The 20,297-nt window shown below is 43.6% G+C and overlaps 1 protein-coding gene across 2 annotated transcripts in view; it reads left to right on the top strand.

The window, feature by feature from the left end:
• LOC109906649 (alpha-1,6-mannosylglycoprotein 6-beta-N-acetylglucosaminyltransferase A-like) overlaps window positions 1–20,297 on the top strand; it is a 128,339-nt gene that overhangs the window by 64,728 nt on the left and 43,314 nt on the right. For both annotated transcript variants that reach the window (XM_031792321.1, XM_020504468.2), the window contains exons 7-10: window positions 3,218–3,379; window positions 4,853–5,022; window positions 10,693–10,827; window positions 15,122–15,255. In XM_031792321.1, coding sequence (XP_031648181.1) covers window positions 3,218–3,379; window positions 4,853–5,022; window positions 10,693–10,827; window positions 15,122–15,255 — 601 coding nt within the window. The remainder of the gene's footprint in view (window positions 1–3,217; window positions 3,380–4,852; window positions 5,023–10,692; window positions 10,828–15,121; window positions 15,256–20,297) is intronic.

The raw sequence follows: 20,297 nt of genomic DNA, 5'->3' as shown, positions 1-20,297 counted from the left end.
GAAGCTGAGAAATGTGTAGATTGCTATCATTGCATTCCAGCATTCAATGAGGAGCCATATGTCTTTGTAATGCAAATAGCGCCTGGCAGAACTTGGCACTTTGTAGCTTAAGTGTTTAAGTTGATGAGAATCCTCTTTATATCCTGTATGTTGTGACCGATCCCTTCAAGTGAATCGATGGATTTCGATACCAATGTGCGTGTTGGAGATTGACAGCATTTTTATTTTATTTTACCTTTATTTAACCAGGTAGGCAAGTTGAGAACAAGTTCTCATTTACAATTGCGACCTGGCCAAGATAAAGCAAAGCAGTTCGACAGATAAAACGACACAGAGTTACACATGGAGTAAAAAACAAACATACAGTCAATAATGCAGTATAAACAAGTCTATATACAATGTGAGCAAATGAGGTGAGAAGGGAGGTAAAGGCAAAAAAAGGCCATGATGGCAAAGTAAATACAATATAGCAAGTAAAATACTGGAATGGTAGTTTTGCAATGGAAGAATGTGCAAAGTAGAAATAAAAAAATAATGGGGTGCAAAGGAGCAAAATAAATAAATAAATAAAAATTAAATACAGTTGGGAAAGAGGTAGTTGTTTGGGCTAAATTTTAGGTGGGCTATGTACAGGTGCAGTAATCTGTGAGCTGCTCTGACAGTTGGTGCTTAAAGCTAGTGAGGGAGATAAGTGTTTCCAGTTTCAGAGATTTTTGTAGTTCGTTCCAGTCATTGGCAGCAGAGAACTGGAAGGAGAGGCGGCCAAAGAAAGAATTGGTCTTGGGGGTGACTAGAGAGATATACCTGCTGGAGCGTGTGCTACAGGTGGGAGATGCTATGGTGACCAGCGAGCTGAGATAAGGGGGGACTTTACCTAGCAGGGTCTTGTAGATGACATGGAGCCAGTGGGTTTGGCGACGAGTATGAAGCGAGGGCCAGCCAACGAGAGCGTACAGGTCGCAATGGTGGGTAGTATATGGGGCTTTGGTGATAAAACGGATTGCACTGTGATAGACTGCATCCAATTTGTTGAGTAGGGTATTGGAGGCTATTTTGTAAATGACATCGCCAAAGTCGAGGATTGGTAGGATGGTCAGTTTTACAAGGGTATGTTTGGCAGCATGAGTGAAGGATGCTTTGTTGCGAAATAGGAAGCCAATTCTAGATTTAACTTTGGATTGGAGATGTTTGATATGGGTCTGGAAGGAGAGTTTACAGTCTAACCAGACACCTAAGTATTTGTAGTTGTCCACGTATTCTAAGTTAGAGCCGTCCAGAGTAGTGATGTTGGACAGGCGGGTAGGTGCAGGTAGCGATCGGTTGAAGAGCATGCATTTAGTTTTACTTGTATTTAAGAGCAATTGGAGGCCACGGAAGGAGAGTTGTATGGCATTGAAGCTTGCCTGGAGGGTTGTTAACACAGTGTCCAAAGAAGGGCCGGAAGTATACAGAATGGTGTCGTCTGCGTAGAGGTGGATCAGGGACTCACCAGCAGCAAGAGCGACCTCATTGATGTATACAGAGAAGAGAGTCGGTCCAAGAATTGAACCCTGTGGCACCCCCATAGAGACTGCCAGAGGTCCGGACAGCAGACCCTCCTACTTGACACACTGAACTCTATCAGAGAAGTAGTTGGTGAACCAGGCGAGGCAATCATTTGAGAAACCAAGGCTGTCGAGTCTGCCGATGAGGATATGGTGATTGACAGAGTCGAAAGCCTTGGCCAGATCAATGAATACGGCTGCACAGTAATGTTTCTTATCGATGGCGGTTAAGATATAGTTTAGGACCTTGAGCGTGGCTGAGGTGCACCCATGACCAGCTCTGAAACCAGATTGCATAGCAGAGAAGGTATGGTGAGATTCGAAATGGTCGGTAATCTGTTTGTTGACTTGGCTTTCGAAGACCTTAGAAAGGCACGGTAGGATAGATATAGGTCTGTAGCAGTTTGGGTCAAGAGTGTCCCCCCCTTTGAAGAGGGGGATGACCGCAGCTGCTTTCCAATCTTTGGGAATCTCAGACGACACGAAAGAGAGGTTGAACAGGCTAGTAATAGGGGTGGCAACAATTTCAGCAGATAATTTTAGAAAGAAAGGGTCCAGATTGTCTAGCCCGGCTGATTTGTAGGGGTCCAGATTTTGCAGCTCTTTCAGAACATCAGCTGAATGGATTTGGGAGAAGGAGAAATGGGGAAGGCTTGGGCGAGTTGCTGTTGGGGGTGCAGTGCTGTTGTCCGGGGTAGGAGTAGCCAGGTGGAAAGCATGGCCAGCCGTAGAAAAATGCTTATTGAAATTCTCAATTATGGTGGATTTATCAGTGGTGACAGTGTTTCCTATCTTCAGTGCAGTGGGCAGCTGGGAGGAGGTGTTCTTATTCTCCATGGACTTTACAGTGTCCCAGAACTTTTTTGAGTTAGTGTTGCAGGAAGCAAATTTCTGCTTGAAAAAGCTAGCCTTGGCTTTTCTAACTGCCTGTGTATAATGATTTCTAGCTTCCCTGAACAGCTGCATATCACGGGGGCTGTTCGATGCTAATGCAGAACGCCATAGGATGTTTTTGTGTTGGTTAAGGGCAGTCAGGTCTGGGGAGAACCAAGGGCTATATCTGTTCCTGGTTCTAAATTTCTTGAATGGGGCATGTTTATTTAAGATGGTTAGGAAGGCATTTTTAAAAAATATCCAGGCATCCTCTACTGACGGGATGAGATCAATATCCTTCCAGGATACCCCGGCCAGGTCGATTAGAAAGGCCTGCTCGCAGAAGTGTTTCAGGGAGCGTTTTACAGTGATGAGTGGAGGTCGTTTGACCGCTGACCCATTACGGATGCAGGCAATGAGGCAGTGATCGCTGAGAAGCATTACAGAATCACTGATCTACAAATGACCTCAAACCCTACATAACCACTCATTATGTAATGAAGATCAGCGATTCTCTGCCTCTTTGCTCAAACTGATCACGACAAACACAGTTGGGCGTGCTCGTTTGTCATCGTCCTGTGCCCCAGGTGGGTGGAGATTTGACTTTAGTCTAAAATGTGCACACTCCGCCCACCTGGGGCTTCTGCCGATCCAAAACAAAAGTGCCTACTGACTGTCTACCTACCCCCTTTCAGAGGCTAACATTCTCCTTCTATAGGGTAAACCTTGAAAGAGGTTAATGGGTTAAACCATAACGCCTAAAGAGTAGGGGTGTCTAAATTGTGTTGTCTTCTTCCTAGACGGAGATCCGGACAAGCTTCGAGGAGCTATATCGGGTCATGTCTCGGCGAGAGGAGTTCCGCTGGATGATGCTCCGGATCAAGCGCATGGAAGACCCCTGGATCAACGCCATCCGCGCCCTGGCTGCCAAGCAGAACCTGGCCAAGCGCAAGAGGAAAAAGGTAGGACACGGACACACTCACAAACACGTACTCATGTGCACGCACGCACACACATACTCATGCAAGCTTGCACGCACACACTCACACACACAAACACACCTCCGAAAATATATTATCTACTTGGACAAGAGAACAGAATCAGCCCATGCCTTTCTGAACTGAGAAAATTTAAACAAGGAAAGTCCATTGTGTTCTGGGTAGCTACCTGGCCCCAACAATTAATAATGGAGGTTTCAGTTCCCTAGTGATCTTCAGGACTGTAAATAATTCACCTCCACCTCCTCTTTCTGACTACGGCTTCGAACAGTATGGATATGACATATGGGAGAGCCCTACTCCCTCTAGTTAGAGTGGAACAAAGTCTCTTGCACCTGAAACTCCAATTCTTCACTTTTTTCCAGAAGTGATTGGTGTAAGCATTGGCTTGAGTGAGCAAGAGTACACTTTGGGAGAAGTGTGGGGAATCGGGACTCAGCCCAACCTCTATCATGCCAAAGGCTCAGAGCAGGAACAAAGTAGCCTGATCCCAGATCTCTTTGCTCTGTTTTGCCAACTTGGCGCCAACTTGGCAAGACCGCACAACAGATCTTTTTATATTATTACAGTCATAATCCTCTCTCTACCCATGAATTCCTGGACAATTTTTTGAAATTGAACCTTTATTTAACTAGGCAAGTCAGTTAAGAACAAATTCTTATTTACAATGACGGCCTACCAAAAGGCAAAAGGCCTCCTGTGGGAACGGGGGCCTGGGATAAAACATTTGTTATAAATACAACATAAATATAGGACAAACTGCAATGCACCTTATTGATTGCCTCTCCGTCCCAAATTGCACCCTATCGCCTACATAGTTTACTATGGGAACTGGACAAAAGTAGTGCACTGTATAGGGAATAGGGTGCTGTTTGGGACGCATTATTGTGGCTGGCTAACACAGCAGCAGAAAGTGTGTTGAGACGTCCATAGAAAGCACAGAACATTGTAATGTCGGATTCTCTCCTGTGTCTGTGTGTTCCCTGGTGAATAGAAGGAGATTTGTGCGCTCTGATGTTAATAATGATACGTCTTCTGTGGAGTGCATCTTTGACATACATTCTGCTACGTTTGAATAGGGAAAATGCCTTATTACATTTTTCCAACCCATTGATTTGTGTTTGGATTATTTCAAGAACTAAAGAGACACACCCAGATGGTTGGCGATTTGCCCAACATACTTGAAAAAGAAAACAACAGAAAGTTGCACACTATATTATACCCAGTGACTTTATTGGGTTCCAGTAATAGTGTATGAATTTTTTATATGTTGATGATAATATATCCCATTCCCATAAATCTTTATATTGATAGCCCCGTTGGGAATCAAACTCTCAACCCTGTCGTTGCTAGCACCATGCTCTAACCAACTGAGCCACAATGAGAAACAATAGATTTAAACTGAACTGACACTCTATACCCCTCTCTCTACATCAGATCCTGGTGCACCTGGGCCTGTTGACCAAGGAGTCAGGCTTCAAGATTGCAGAGAACGCCTTCAGTGGGGGCCCCCTGGGGGAGCTGGTGCAATGGAGTGACCTCATCACCACTCTCTACCTGCTGGGCCACGACGTACGCATCTCCGCCTCCCTGGCCGAGCTCAAAGAGTGAGTCCGTTGAGTGTGTGTGTGCACCCCTCGGACACATCTGGGTGGTGTTCAGTGCGGAGTACCGTAGAAAAACGGTTAAAATGTTTTCCAACGTAAAATTATAAAGAGCGTTTCTTATTGAACAATTCTAGGATCATAATGAATAAAATTATATGGACAGGTTAGGATTTCATCCCAGATCATCAGCACTCCTACTCTGAGACGCTTTATGGGATACAGGCCCAGGTCTCCCCTGTCCATGTAGTCTTATTCATTGTGATCTAAAAGGCGAAACTGATCCTAAATCAGCAGCACTCCTACTCTGAGTTGCTTGATACATACAGCCTCAGGTATTACCTCCCCAAAGTCACCTATGGAATGAGCAGAAGTATAACTTCACAATACAGCTAAAGCTAGTGTAATGTGAGGTGGTTGCAACCCACCTGCAAAAACTACCACATGTTCTTTGTGTACTCTAGTCCTGCTTTGTTAGGTAAAACCTGTCTCAAATTACTTCCTACTTGAATAATCAAATCAAACTTTATTTTCCACATGCGCCGAATACAACAACTGTAGACTTTACCGTGAAATACTTACTTACAAGCCCTTAACCAACAGTGCAGTTCAAGAAGAAGAAAAATATTTACCAAGTAGGCTAAAATAAAAATTTATAATAAAAAGTAACACAATAAGAATAACAATAACGAGGCTAAATACAGGGCGCTCCGGTACCGCTTGCCGTGTAGTAGCAGAGAAAACTGTCTATAACTTGGGCTTTCCTCAAGTTATAGACAGGGCTTTCCTCTGACACCACCTATTATATAGGTCCTGGATGGCAGGAAGCTTGACCCCAGTGATGTACTGGGCTGTTCACACTACCCTCTGTAGCGCCTTACGGTCAGATGCCGAGCAGTTGCCATACCAGGCGGTGATGAAACCGGTCAGGATGCTCTCGATGGTGCAGCTGTAGAACCTTTTGAGGATTCTGGGGGCCCATGCCAAATCTTTTCAGTCTCCTGAGGGGGAAAAGGTTTTGTTGTGCCCTCTTCACGACTGTCTTGGTATGTTTGGACCATGATAGTTTGTTGGTGATATGGACACCAAGGAACTCGACCTGCTCCAATACAGCCGCGTCGATGTTAATGGGGGCCTGTTCGGCCCACCTTTTTCCTGTAGTCCACGATCAGCTCCTTTGTCTTGCTCACATTGAGGGAGAGGTTGTTGTCCTGGCACAACACTGCCAGTTCTCTGACCTCCCTATAGGCCGTTCCATCGTTTTCGGTGATCAGGCCTACCGCTGTTGTCTTCAGCAGCAGGTAGCCTAGTAGTTAGAACATTGGGCCAGTAACCTAAAGTTTGCTCGTTCGAATCCTCAAGCTGACAAGGTAAAAATCTGTCATTCTGCCCCTGGACAAGGCAGTTAACCCACTGTTCATAGGCCATCATTGTAAATAAGAATTCGTTCTTAACTGACTTGCCTAGTTAAATAAAGGTAAAAAAATAAAATGTTATGATGGTGTTGGAGTCATGTTTGGCCACACAGTCGTGGGTGAACAGGGAATACAGGAGGGGACTAAGTACACACCCCTGAGGGGCCCCAGTGTTAAGGATCAGTGTGGCAGACGTATTGTTGCCTACTCTTACCACCTAGGGGTGGCCTGTCAAGAAGTCCAGGATCCAGTTGCAGAGGGAGGCGTTTAGTCCCAGAGTCCTTAGTTTAGTGATGAGCTTCATGGGCACTTTGGTTTTGAATGCTGAGCTGTAGACGATGAACAGCATTCTCACATAGGTGTTATTTTTGCCCAGGTGAGAAAGGGCGGTGTGGAGTGCAATTGAGATTTCTTCATCTGTTGGGGCGGTATGCGAATTGGAGTGGGTCTAGGGTGTCCGGGAGAATGCTGTTGATGTAAGCCATGACCAGCCTTTCAAAGCACTTCATGGCTATCGATGTGAGTGCCATGGGGCGGTAATCATTTATGCAGGTTACCTTCGCTTCCTTGGGCACAGGTACTATGGTGGTCTGCTTGAAACATGTAGGTATTACTGACTCAGTCAGGGAGAGGTTGAAAATGTCAGTGAAAACACTTGACAGTTGGTCCACGCATGCTTGAAGTAAACGTCCTTGTAACCTGTCTGGCCCTGCGGCTTTGTGAATGTTGACCTGTTTAAAGGTTTTATTCACATTGGCTACCGAGAGCATTATCACACAGTCATCCAGAACAGCTGGTCTTCTCGTGCATGCTTCAGTGTTGCTTGCCTCGAAGCGAGCATAAAAGGCATTTCGCTCGTCTGGTAGGCTCGCATCACTGGGCAGCTAGCATCTGGGTTTCCCTTTGTAGTCCGTAATAATTTAAGTCCTGCCACATCCGACGAGCATCAGAGCCGGTGTATTAGGATTCAATCTTAATCCTGTATTGACGCTTTGCTTGTTTGATGGTTCGTCTGAGGGCATAGCGGGATTTCTTATAAGCGTCCGGATTAGTCTCCTGCGCCTTGCGGATGTTGCCTGTAATCCATTGCTTCTGGTTGGATTATGTACGTACAGTCACTGTGGGGAAGACGTCATCAATGCACTTATTGATGAAGCCGATGACGGAGGTGGTGTATTCCTCAATGCTATTGGATGAATTACAGTCTGTGCTAGCAAAACAGTCCTGTAGTGTAGCATCCGCGTCATCTGAACACTTACGTATTGAGCGAGTCACTGGTACTCCCTGCTTTAGTTTTTGCTTGTAAGCAGGAATCGGGAGGATAGAATTGTGGTCCAATTTGCCAAATGGAGGGCAGGGGAGAGCTTTGTTTGCATCTCTGTGTGTGGAGTAAAGGTGGTCTAGGATTTTTTTTGTTCCTGTTTGCACATGTGATATGCTGGTAAAAATTTGGTAAAACTGATTTAAGTTTGCCTGCGTTAAAGTCCCCGGCCACTAGGAGCGCCGTTTCTGTGATCATTTTCTTCTTTGCTTATGGCCTGAAAGAGTTGGTTGAGAGCGGTCTTAGTGCCAGCTTCACTTTGTGGTGGTAAATAGACGGCTACGAATAATACAGATGAGAACTCTCTTGGTAGATAGTGTGGTCGACAGCTTCATAAGGTACTCTACCTCAGGTCAAATCAAATCAAATCAAATTTATTTATATAGCCCTTCGTACATCAGCTGATATCTCAAAGTGCTGTACAGAAACCCAGCCTAAAACCCCAAACAGCAAGCAATGCAGGTGGAGAAGCACGGTGGCTAGGAAAAACTCCCTAGAAAGGCCAATACCTAGGAAGAAACCTAGAGTGGAACCAGGCTATGTGGGGTGGCCAGTCCTCTTCTGGCTGTGCCGGGTGGAGATTATAACAGAACATGGTCAAGATGTTCAATGTTCATAAATGACCAGCATGGTCGAATAATAATAAGGCAGAACAGTTGAAACTAGAGCAGCAGCACAGTCAGGTGGACGTTGAAACTGGAGCAGCAGCATGGCCAGGTAGACTGGGGACAGCAAGGAGTCATCATGTCAGGTAGTCCTGAGCAATACCTCGAGACTTCTTTAATATTAGACATCGTGCACCAGCTGTTATTGACAAAAAGACACCAGAGGTAGCATCCCTGTTCTGCCGGTGCATGGAAAATTCCGCCAGCTCTATATTGTGAGTTTTTACTTTCAGCCACGTCTCGGTGAAACATAAGATGTTACAGTTTTTAATGTCCCGTTGGTAGGATAATCTTAATAGCAGGTCATCAATTTTATTTTCTAACGATTATACGTTAGCAAGGAGAATGTAAGGCATTGAGAGTTTACTCGCTCGCCTCCGGAGTCTCAGAAGGATCCCCGATCTGCATCCCCTTTTCTGGCGTCTTTTCTTCACGCAAAAGGCGTGGATCTGGGCCTGTTCCAGTGAAAGAAGGATATCCTTCTCGTGGGACTCTTTAAAGGAAAACAAGTCATTTTCTTCCAGTCCGCGGTGAGTAATTCGATTTTCTGATGTCTAGAAGTTATTTTCGGTTGTAATAGACAGTAGCAGTAACATTATGTACACAATAAGTTTTAAAAAATAAGTTACGCAAAAAAAGAAAAAATTGCACAATTGGTTGGGAGAATGTAAAACGTCAGCCATGTTCTGTGGCGTCACTAAGCCTATGGGTTCCCCTACAGGAACTACACCCCCCAGTTCAGCTGAAACGGTGGCGCAGGGAATGCAAAAATATTCTTCGAAATATTTAACCTCCACACATTAACAAGTCCAATACCTGAAATGAAAGATAAACACCTTGTTCATCTACCCAGCGTGTCAGATTTTTTAAATGTTTTACGGCGAAAACACAGCATATATTTATGTTAGACCACCACCAAAACAAAGAAAAAATGTAGCCATTTTGTACAACAAAAGATAAAATGACAAAAGCATATGCATTTTATATCCATAAATCTCGGTTTATGTTGACGCCATGTTCAGAAAATTCTCCAAAATGTCCAGAGGAATTATAGAAAGCTACGCCAGATAACAGAAATACTCATCATAAACTTTGACTAAAGATACATGTTCTACATATAATTAAAAAGATACACTGGTTCTTAATGCAACCGCAGTGTCACATTTTTTTTACGTTACGGAAAAAGCCTAACATTGCAATAATCTGAGACTGCGCTCAGACGTAACAATATTTCTCCGCTATGTTGGAGTCAACAGAAATACAAAATTACAACATAAATATTCCCTTACCTTTGATGATCTTCCATCAGAATGTAGTGCAAGGAGTCCTAGTTCAACAATAAATTGTTTTGTTTCATAATGTTCAATTCTATTGTCCATGTAGCAGCATTTGCTACCACTTTCAGCTCAAATGCCCCAAAAATTACTTCTGGTCCAGGATAACTTTGCATCAAAACTTCCCAATTACATATTACAGGTCGACGAAACTGGTCAAACTAAGTGCAGAATCAATCTTCAGGATGTTATGATCATACAGATCGAATAGCATTCCAACCGGGCCATCCATGTTCATCTGGGGCTGATTGGAACAGCCGAATCACTCGAACGCATACGCGCCTTCAAGCACCTGAATCTTTTGCGACACTTTAGTACTTTCCTTCCCATTAGGTCAAAGTTCACAGCAAAGTTCCATTACACTTTCTACGGAATGAGGACATCTAGTGGAAGACATAGGAAGTGTTTCCAGATCCATAACTTGTTGGGAAGGGAGGGGGCGATGACGTCAAAGTTGCCCCAAATTTCAGGATTTCAAAACTAGTTTGGAAGATTGCCTGCCCTGTGAGTTCTGTTATACTCACAGACATAATTCAAACGGTTTTAGAAACTTCAGTGTTTTCTATCCAATATTAATTATAATATGCATATATTAGCAATTTAGGACAGATTTTGATGCAGTTCACTATGGGCACGCAATTCATCCAAAGGGGAAATACTGCCCCCTATCTCTAACAGGTTTTTAATAAGAGGGGTTTACTATGTGTAAACAATCCATAGCTTTCTTCTCTTTGTTTGTTGTATGTTTACATGTTGTTGCTCTCTTTAAAAAATATATATATTACAATACAACATTATTGTACATGTTACAGTGAATTTAGAACTGTTCTCAACCCCAGAGCCCTGGTCAAAAGTAGTGAAAAAATATAGGGGAATATGGTGCCATTTCAGATACACCCTGTGGGTCCTAACTAAGCCCACTCCCTCTCCTCGTACAGGATCATGAGGAGAGTGATGGGGAACAAGTCCAGCTGCCCCACCCAGGGGGACAAGGTGGTGGAGCTCATCTACATTGACATCGTGGGCCTGACCCAGTTCAAGAAGACACTGGGGCCCTCCTGGGTCCACTATCAGTAAGTACTCCATATCTTCAACTCTGTCTGTGTGTGTGTGATTGTATTTATACACACCCACGTCATCCATAAGTTATGGGCTGGGACGTGTGATATTTTCTTAATTTCTTTTTTAAATTTAACCTTAATTTAACTAGACAAGTCAGTTAAGAACACATTTTTATTTACAATGACGGCCTAACCCGGCCAAACCCTAACCCGGAAGACGCTGGGTCAATTGTGCGCTGCCCTATGGGACTCTCAATCACGGCCGGTTGTGATACAGCCTGGAATCTAACCAGGGTCTGTAGTGACGCCTCTAGCACTGAAATGTAGTACCTTAGACCGCTGCGCCACTCGGGAGCGTGTGTGATGATGTTGTTAATTTAGGCAGATTGAGATCTAACGGAGTTGTCATAAAATGTCTTAGTTCAAATATGAACATCCTAGTTTTTGTATCCAATGAGTTTCCTAGTATCCTCATTTACGTCTGTCACGTGATGAGGTCTCTTTGGAATCCGCATCCTCCTTGCTGCTTTGACTAATCGGGAAGTGGTAACATTGTCAGGCTCTTTGTCTGTGTCCCTCTGAGTCTCCCGAGGCTGTGTCCCTCCCTGTAGGATGCCAAACCTTGCTGAGGCACGTTGTCAGAGGGTTCGCCCACTACTCATTTACTGATTGGAGAGCAACGGAGAGAGGTTGGCAGGATGAAAAGAGGCCTAAAAGAGGGACCCCAGATCAGATTCGGGGGGGCCATGCAGACCAGACCGAGGTGGGCCAGCTCCTCCTGCCTGTATGGGTGGATGGGTTTTTCTTCTGTAAGCCCCAATTTTTTTTTTAAGCTAACGCAAGTCTTCAGGTCTCATGCAAGGTTAGTCATCAAGCAAGCTCACTATCATGAGAACCACCTCTGTTTCAGTGGCTGTCATCAAACTGTTCTCTCTCACTGGGCTGAAATTGCATTGTGTCAGATATAAATGGTTTGACGTCCTCATGTAGGTAGGCCGTTTCCATGGGAACATCAGGTCAAGGTCTTAACTCTTAATGGAGCAGTGGTCATGGTTGTGTCTGTTTTCTGCCCTCTCTATTGTGTGTGCGCACGCTCCACTGGTAGCACTGTCTGAACCGGCGCCTTGTGGGTATTGTTCCTCTGATGTAGTCCATTGGTGTGGTTGGAGGTTGTTACGAGAACCGCCTTGTGAGAACAATAAGTCAGGTTCGCTAATAGCCCCAAGATTTCCTTTCTCGTGTCAAGGCCCCTGGTCAAAAGTAATGTGCTATTTAGGGAATAGGGAGCCGTTTGGGACACGGAATCAACCTTTATACAGACGGTGTGGTCGTAATGCAGGATCCAGCTGGCATTTTCATGAGTGCATTGATTAATTCCTCGTTATACATATTGGTGAAGACATTTACATTTGGCCACTTAGTTCAGTGTTGATTTAGTGACGTGCACTTCCAGGAAGGTTATAAGATGCCACTGTTTTACCGTAACTTCAGACAAAACTTCTGTTGAATGTGCATTTTAGATTTTTAAACGGACTAGTCACGTCGTGGAACTGTTTTGGTCTCGCCCATAGTTGTCTAACCCTGTCTTGTTTATGTTCTTCTTGCATATGTTCTCTCCTTCCTCCTCCTTGTCTATCCAGCTCTTTCCCTCCCCACTTAAAGTGATGCTTCAGAACATTTTCTATCATTTCAGCCAGTAGTTTTGAAAGGGGTGCTCACGAGCCAAAACGGGTCCCTATATTTTTTTGTGCGCTACGTCATCCAATTGTGTACTATGTGATTCAGTACGTATGTTATGTTATTTTTTGCAATTCCTATAATATGTTACAAATCCAATTTGTACAATATGTTACAAAACTTAAGATCCTGGACTGCATCATTAAGTGTCTTTCAATTTCCAGCCTCTCCAGAACAGCTTCTAATATAGAACAATTCTACATTGTGGATGCTACCATGATTACGGATAGTCCTGAATGAATCGTGAATAATGATGAGTGAGAAAGTTTGACGCACAAATATCATACCCCCAAGACATTCTAACCTCTCACCATTACAATAACAGAGGAGGTTAGCATTTTATATCATACCCCCACGACATTCTAACCTCTCACCATTACAATAACAGAGGAGGTTAGCATCGTTGGGGGGTATGATATTTATACGTCTAACTTTTCCACTCATCATTATTCACGATTCATTCAGGACTATCCGTAATCATGGTAGCATCCACATTCATGTAGAAGTGTTCAGAAACATATTATATTCTTATTTACAATAAAAAGTGACTCCAAAATGACACACACATTATTTACCATTCATTTCTATTGGGCACAAAATAATCATGGTAGCATCCACATGAATGTAGAAGTGTTAAAAAAATGTATTCTATTCTTATTTACAATAAAACCTCATAGTCATTTGTATATTTTCAAATCCAAAGTGCTGGAGTACAGAGCCAAAACAACAGCACATGTATCACTGTCCCAATACTTTTGGAGCTCACTGTAGTGCACTAGTTTTGACCAAAGCCCTGTGGGACTCTTGTCAAAAGTAGTGCACTGCACTATATAGGGAATAGGGTGCCATTAGGGAGCAGTCTGAGTCTCAAGAGGGAAGAGAATTTGAGAGCGAGGATTGTGTTCCAAGGCCAAAGTGGAAGTGAGTGTGGTTGCTCAGGGCAGTGAAAGGACTGTAGGGAGAATCTCAGTGATCGGCTCAGCAGTATTAGTGGTTTTAGAATTTAATGAGGGCAGCAGTCTCTCCTGTCCTGTCACTCTTCTTCCCTCTCGCGCACACACATGCAAGCAGGCAGGCAGGCACGCACACACACGCACACACACACACACACACACACACATATGCATGCACATACACACATTCACTCTGTCTTTCTCTCTCTTTCTGTATTGGTCTATCACTCTCACTGCAGAAAACCAATGCTTGCTTCAGTCATCGTATCAACTATAATCATTATTTGCTGGCTATAATACGCTATCATTTCAGTTTGTCTAATTCTCAATTCTACATTGAAATCATTATAAAGACACGACTGATATCGTAAATGTAACAGTTTTGTACTCCTTGCCACTGATCTGAACAACCGTAGTCTCCAGTCTACAACAATCTAATTTGAAAGAGTATTTCACCTGAATCTCTTTCTCTCGCATCATCTCCTAAGAATGTTGTACTGCGTCTGACTATACCCAAGTGTCTCAAAAATGAAGAGATTTGCATGCTGTGGCTTTAGTCTGGGGCGGCAGGGTAGCCTAGTGGTTAGAGCGTTGGACTGGTAACCGGAAGGTTGCAAGTTCAAATCCCTGTCGTTCTGCCCCTGAACAGGCAGTTAACTCACTGTTCCTAGGCCGTCATTGAAAATAAAAATGTGTTCTTAACTGACTTGCCTAGTTAAATAAAGGTAAAATAAAGTCTCACTAGTCTTAAGTTTCCTCATTGTGAATCCATTTCCCATATTTCCTGAGCATCTTGAGAAGACACACACAGTCTCACACACACACTTACACTGTCTTTCTCTCTCTCTCTCTTTCTCACGCTTGCACACACACCCACCCACCATCTGCGAAACATCTGCGTGGTCAGGAGTGGCCTTGCCTGGGCTGCCAGACTGAGCTTAGCCGACCCCTCTCGTACTCCTGGCCCCTCATCAATTTGATTAATACTCATTATTACACCTCCACCCCGCCAGGGGTCAATCAGATGAGTATGTTGGGCTCTGTCCAGAAGGATTAAAGATTGAAAGGAATAGTGGTGAAGCATAGCCAGGTGTTTATATTTAGGCTCTGGACATTTTTTTTTGGTCTGGGGGGGGGGGTGACTTATTATCTGAAAAAGCATGTGTCAGGGAGACTGAAAGAAAGGGACTCTGAGAGAGGGTGACTGAAAGAGAGAGAGCTAGATAGCTGGAGAGAGAGAGAAAGCGAAAGACTGAGAGAGGGTGACTGAAAAAGAGAGAAAGCTAAAGACAGAGGGTTACTGAAAAAAAGAGAGCTAGATAGAGAGAGAGAAAAGGTCAGGAATGTGTCATTCCATTCCGCATAACATCCTTTCTCTGGTCCTCTAATTAGTCATGATGTGTAACCTTTACTGTTCCCGTCTGATCAGTAGGAAGCTCTCTCTGTGCTTTGTACACTATCTGTGACCATGCTGAAGGTATGGAAAATATAGGCATCATGTAATTCATTAACCATTTATTAGTGGTTGAGACAGCGCTATAAGTGTGTATTAATGCTATAATGCGTATAATGTGTATTACAGATGTATACTAACACTATAATGTGGTGTGTGACAGGTGTATGCTGCGGGTTTTGGATTCCTTCGGCACAGAGCCCGAGTTCAACCACGCCCACTATGCTCAGTCCAAGGGCCACAAGACCCCCTGGGGCAAGTGGAACCTCAACCCCCAGCAGTTCAACACCATGTTCCGTAAGTACCACCTCATGGTTCTGGGGTACAGATCTAGGATCAGCTTCTCCTCCCTAATCCTAACCTTAACCATTAGTGGGGGAAATTCAACAACTTCACCCTACTCCCACCTAATGACAGGGATTGTTCATAAGGCACCAAATGGAAGCAAATGGTCTTAAACAGTGAGGGGGAACCTGTACTCATCCAAGAAAAAGTTTTTACATTTAATCTTTATTTAACTAGGCAAGTCAGTTAAGAACAAATTCTTATTTACAATGACTGCCTACACCGGCCAAACCCGGTGGGCCAATTGTGCCCTGCCCTATGGGACTCCCAGTCATGGCTGGTTGAGATACAACCTGGATTTGAACCAGGGTGTCTGTAGTGATGCCTCAAGCACTGAGATGCAGTGCCTTAGATCGCTGTGCCACTCGGGAGCCCAATAAGACACACAAATGTTTGTTTTCCGTTGCAAAACACGTTAAGTTTTCTGTTATATGTGCCCTAATGAACATGACCCAGGTGGGGAGGGAGATTCCACCACCCCAGGGCGTTTGATCCTTTTCCCCATGGCTGATGGAAAGTAAAATGTTACCCAGAATGAATGAATACCCCTCTCCGGTCTCAGTTTCAGTGGTTTGGCCCACGTCAGGCTGGAATAGCAGACCAGCCTCAATAGACCCTTTGTGTTGCGGATAGAGTATGCCATTCTCATACGACACAGGTCTTTTCATGTCATCCAGTTTACTAGCTGCGAGGGTTAGATGATATCTGTAACTAATCAAACGCACATCGGTTACACCATGGGTGGAAATGAAACACAGATTTGTTCCGGCGCACCGGGCATGTTGGATTTGTGTCCCCTTCTCTTGCCTATGGAGAAACATTCACCTTATCCCCAGCATATTGTTTTATATCCTGTCATTACAGCTCTGTTTCCAGGCTTAGGGGAAGTCATTGTATCTCACACTTGCAGTTGTGTCACAACAACAATGGGGCTTGAATAAACAAAACTTGTATTTTCAATATGTTAACTCTGAGGGTTGGATTTCCTTCCATCCTAAGACTAAGATGTAACAGAGGACATTAAGACAAAGAAGGCGCCACGGGAAATCAATCCTAGCCTTGGGTTCCATTCATTACCATTAAGTAGTCTTGCATAAATCACTGGATAAAGGGTGCAGACGAGAGAAAGCGATGAGACAGGAGAAAGCGCCCTGGCCAATGAGACAGGAGAGGGAAAGGGCTCTGCCAATGTGACAGGAGAGGGAAAGGGCTCTGCCAATGTGACACGAGAGAGAAAGCGCCCTGGCCAATGAGACAGGAGAGGGAAAGGGCTTTGGCCAATGAGACAGAAGAGGGAAAGGGCTCTGCCAATGTGACATGAGAAAGAAAGGGCTCTGGCCAATGAGACAGAAGAGGGAAAGGGCTCTGCCAATGTGACACGAGAGAGAAAGGGCTCTGGCCAATGAGGCAGGAGAGGGAAAGGGCTCTGATCGCCCAGATCTGTTTGTGCTGTCTTGTCTCGCCTGACAGGAGTTGACACGACCGCACAAACAGATCTTTTCCAATGTCGTTTCTTCTCACCACTGTTCTCCTCTCCAAAAGCATAACAACATGTTCACATCTAGAATTGTTTCTTTGCTTCTGGCTAGGTACAGACTCTAGTCCCAGGCTTTTACTAAACAGTTACTATAGCCTACTATATAACTTGTTCTTCATCCTCTGGTGTTGTTGTTGTACACAATAAAACAAAAGGAAAGTCCTTTAGTCTCTGTCTCAGGAAAGAGACTTTCTGATAACCTTATAAGTTACTATTGTCTTTGTTTCGTTCCCATGTATATAATAGTCAGATTAAATCAGTTCATAGTAGTGCTGAGCGATTTAGTGCTTTTTTAAGTCTGTTCGGTTTCGGGTTGGATTATTCAAAAATAATCATCGTTTTTCGATTTCAGTTTCAATATAATTTATTTGACATTAAATGTACTATGCATTATGTGGGCTGAATGCTGTAACAACACAGGATAAAACGATGAAAGTCCCATTATAGTAGTGACTGCTCATCACTTATTAGCCATCATTTATTAACATTACTTTAATAAAATATTTCAGTTTTGTATATTATATTTGCTATATTTGATGACTTTATTATTTCATTCCATGTCGTCTCTATAAAGCTGCTGCTTATGCAGTTTTGTAGTTCTTCAAAGTAAATAAGGCACCCTTTGATAGTTGGTATTCAGTAGTCACAAATCACTTAGATCATGTATTTTCAGGTAGAGATACCGCGCGTTGCAACAGCTACCCTCTATATCCCCTCACGGTCGTGCATTGTTCTCTCTTAGCAGGCTAAAAGAAACAGACAGGACAAGTAGATGTGCAATGGATTATGGTCATTGTAGTTAATTAACACGTTTGATGCGCTAAACCAGGGGTATTCAACTCTTACCCTACTAGGTCCAGCGCCTGCTGGTTTTCTGTTCTACCTGATAATTCATTGCAGACACCTGGTGTCCCAGGTCTAAATCAGTCCCCGATTAGGCACCTTGAGCCTAAATCAGTCCCTGATTAGGCACCTTTATCACGTATGTGATAAATAAAATTTGATTTATTTTTTATTTAAGTCCAGAGTTGAGTCTGGAGGAGCTAAACAATGTAGATTATTGGCCTGTTGGAAACTACAACTCCCTACTACATCGCACAGTTCAGGTTGGATCTGATTTATCTCTAGAGAAACTGTGCAATTGTTGTATTGAGCTCACAAAAAAACAAAAACAATGGAATTCAAATAACTGTACCTGCGTCTGTAGTTCATAGTCAGCTATGTGATCTGGTGGTGTGGCTGTATCGTTGTAGGGTGTGAGGTCAACATGCTGTTTCGATGTGTCACTTCATTAGGGTTTTCCTTCAACAGTGTAATTTGACCTTCTTACTATAGCTCTTTGACACACTTCCTGTGTGTTCTGTTTACAATATCAATGCATTGAATGTTTTGAAAGATGTTTCAATAAAAATGTTCAGTATTCAATATTTATAATTAAGTGTTTGTGTCGTAATAAAAGTAGGCTAATGTTCTGCTTGATGTATTTATCTATTTCATAAATGGCGCAAATGTCCATAAGCAATGGTCTCAAGATGGTCTGCTTACCAAACACATACCAATGTTACATTATGTTGCGTAATGCATATTAACTCTACATAGGATATGTAATCCCCTGTATAGGGTAATGATCCACTGAACAAAAATATAAACGCAATATGTAAAGTGTTGGTCCCATGTTTCATGAGCTGAAATGGGATCCCAGAAATGTTCCATATGCACATAAAGCTTATTTCGCTAAAATTTTTGCGCACATTTCTTTACATCCCTTTTAGTGAGCATTTCTCCTTTTCCAAGATAATCCATCCACCTGACAGGTGTGTAGGGTTGTAAAAATCCAGGAATTTTCAATACATTCCAGGGAAAACCAGGGAATTTATTGAAAGTTCCCGGAATTTTTTACAACCCTACAGGTATGTCATATCAAGACGCTAAATAAACAGCATGATCGTTACACAGGTGCCCCTTTATGCTGGGGACAATAAAAGGCCACTCCAAAATGTGCAGTTTTGGTACACAACACAATGCCAAAGATGTCTGAAGTTTTGAGGGAGTGTGCAATTGGCATGCTCACTGCAGGAATGTCCACCAGACCTGTTGCCAGAGAAATTAATGTTAAATTCTCTATCATAATTTGGGTAGAGAATTTGCCAGTATGTCTAACTGGCCTCACAACTGCAGACCATGTGTAACCATGCCATCCCAGGACTGCATCCAGCTTCTTCACCTGCGGGATCGCCTGAGACCAATCACCCAGACAGCTGATAAAACTGTGGGTTTGCACAACCAAAGTTTTTCTGCACAAACTGTCAGAAACCGTTTCACGAAAGCTTATCTGTGTGCTCGTCGTCCTCACCAGGGTCTTGGCCTAACTGCAGTTTGGCGTCGTAATTGACTTCAGTGGGCAATTGCTCACCTTCGATGGCCACTGGCACACTGGAGAAGTGTGCTCTTCATGGATGAATCCTGGTTTCACCTGTACCGGACAGATGGCAGACCGCGTGTATAGGGTGTTGTGTGGGTGAGCGGTTTGCTGATGTCCGGTTGTGAACACAGTGCTCCATGGTGGTGGGTTTATGGTTGGGCAGGCAAAAGCTACGGACAGCAAACACATTTTGCATTTTACTGATGGCAATTTTAGTGCACAGAGATGCCTCCATCACCTCATGTTTTAGCATGATAATGCACAGCCCCATGTTCAGCTTCCAGGAATTGTGTACAGACATGTCCCTTCCATGGCCTACATAATCACCAGATATGTCACCCATTGAGCATTTTTGGGATTCTCAGGATCGACGTGTACGTCAGTGTTCCAGTTCCCGACAAGATACAGAAACTTCGTACAGCCATTGAAGAGGAGGGGTACAACACTCCACAGCCACAATCAACAGCCTGGTCAACTATATGCGAAAGAGATCTTGTACTGCATGAGGCAAATGGTCACCTTAGGTACTGACTGGTTTTCTGATCCACTCCCCTACCTTTTTTTCAAGCTATCTGTGACCAACAGATTCATGTCTGTATTCCCAGTCATGTGAATTCCATCTATTTTTATTTAGCCATTATTTAACTCGGAAAATCCGTTAATTAAGAACAAATTCTTATTTACAATGACGGTCTAATGAATTGACTTCAATTGACTGATTTCCTTATTTGAACTGCAACTGAGTAAAATTGTTAATTGTTGCATGTTGCGTTTATATTTTTGTTCAGTGTACATATCTGCCAAACGTGCTACTTTTTCTATCATGCAAATGAAGCCAGTTGGTACATACAGGTTATTCATTGTCTGTAGTGAGATTTGATGATTGGTTTGGAACCAGTCACACTCCCTGTTCACACGGGCAAGAGATTCTTTCTGCACGATGCCCTCCCAGTTGGGGAATGTGTGAGCAGGCCCTTCAAGGGTCATATTTCACTGGCCTGAATAGTTGTGTGTGTGTGTGTGTGTTTTTTGAGG

The sequence above is a fragment of the Oncorhynchus kisutch genome, linkage group LG16 (genome assembly GCF_002021735.2).
Source record: "Oncorhynchus kisutch isolate 150728-3 linkage group LG16, Okis_V2, whole genome shotgun sequence".
In the NCBI taxonomy this organism is placed as follows: domain Eukaryota; kingdom Metazoa; phylum Chordata; class Actinopteri; order Salmoniformes; family Salmonidae; genus Oncorhynchus; species Oncorhynchus kisutch.
This window is presented reverse-complemented; position numbering and strand designations above follow the sequence as displayed.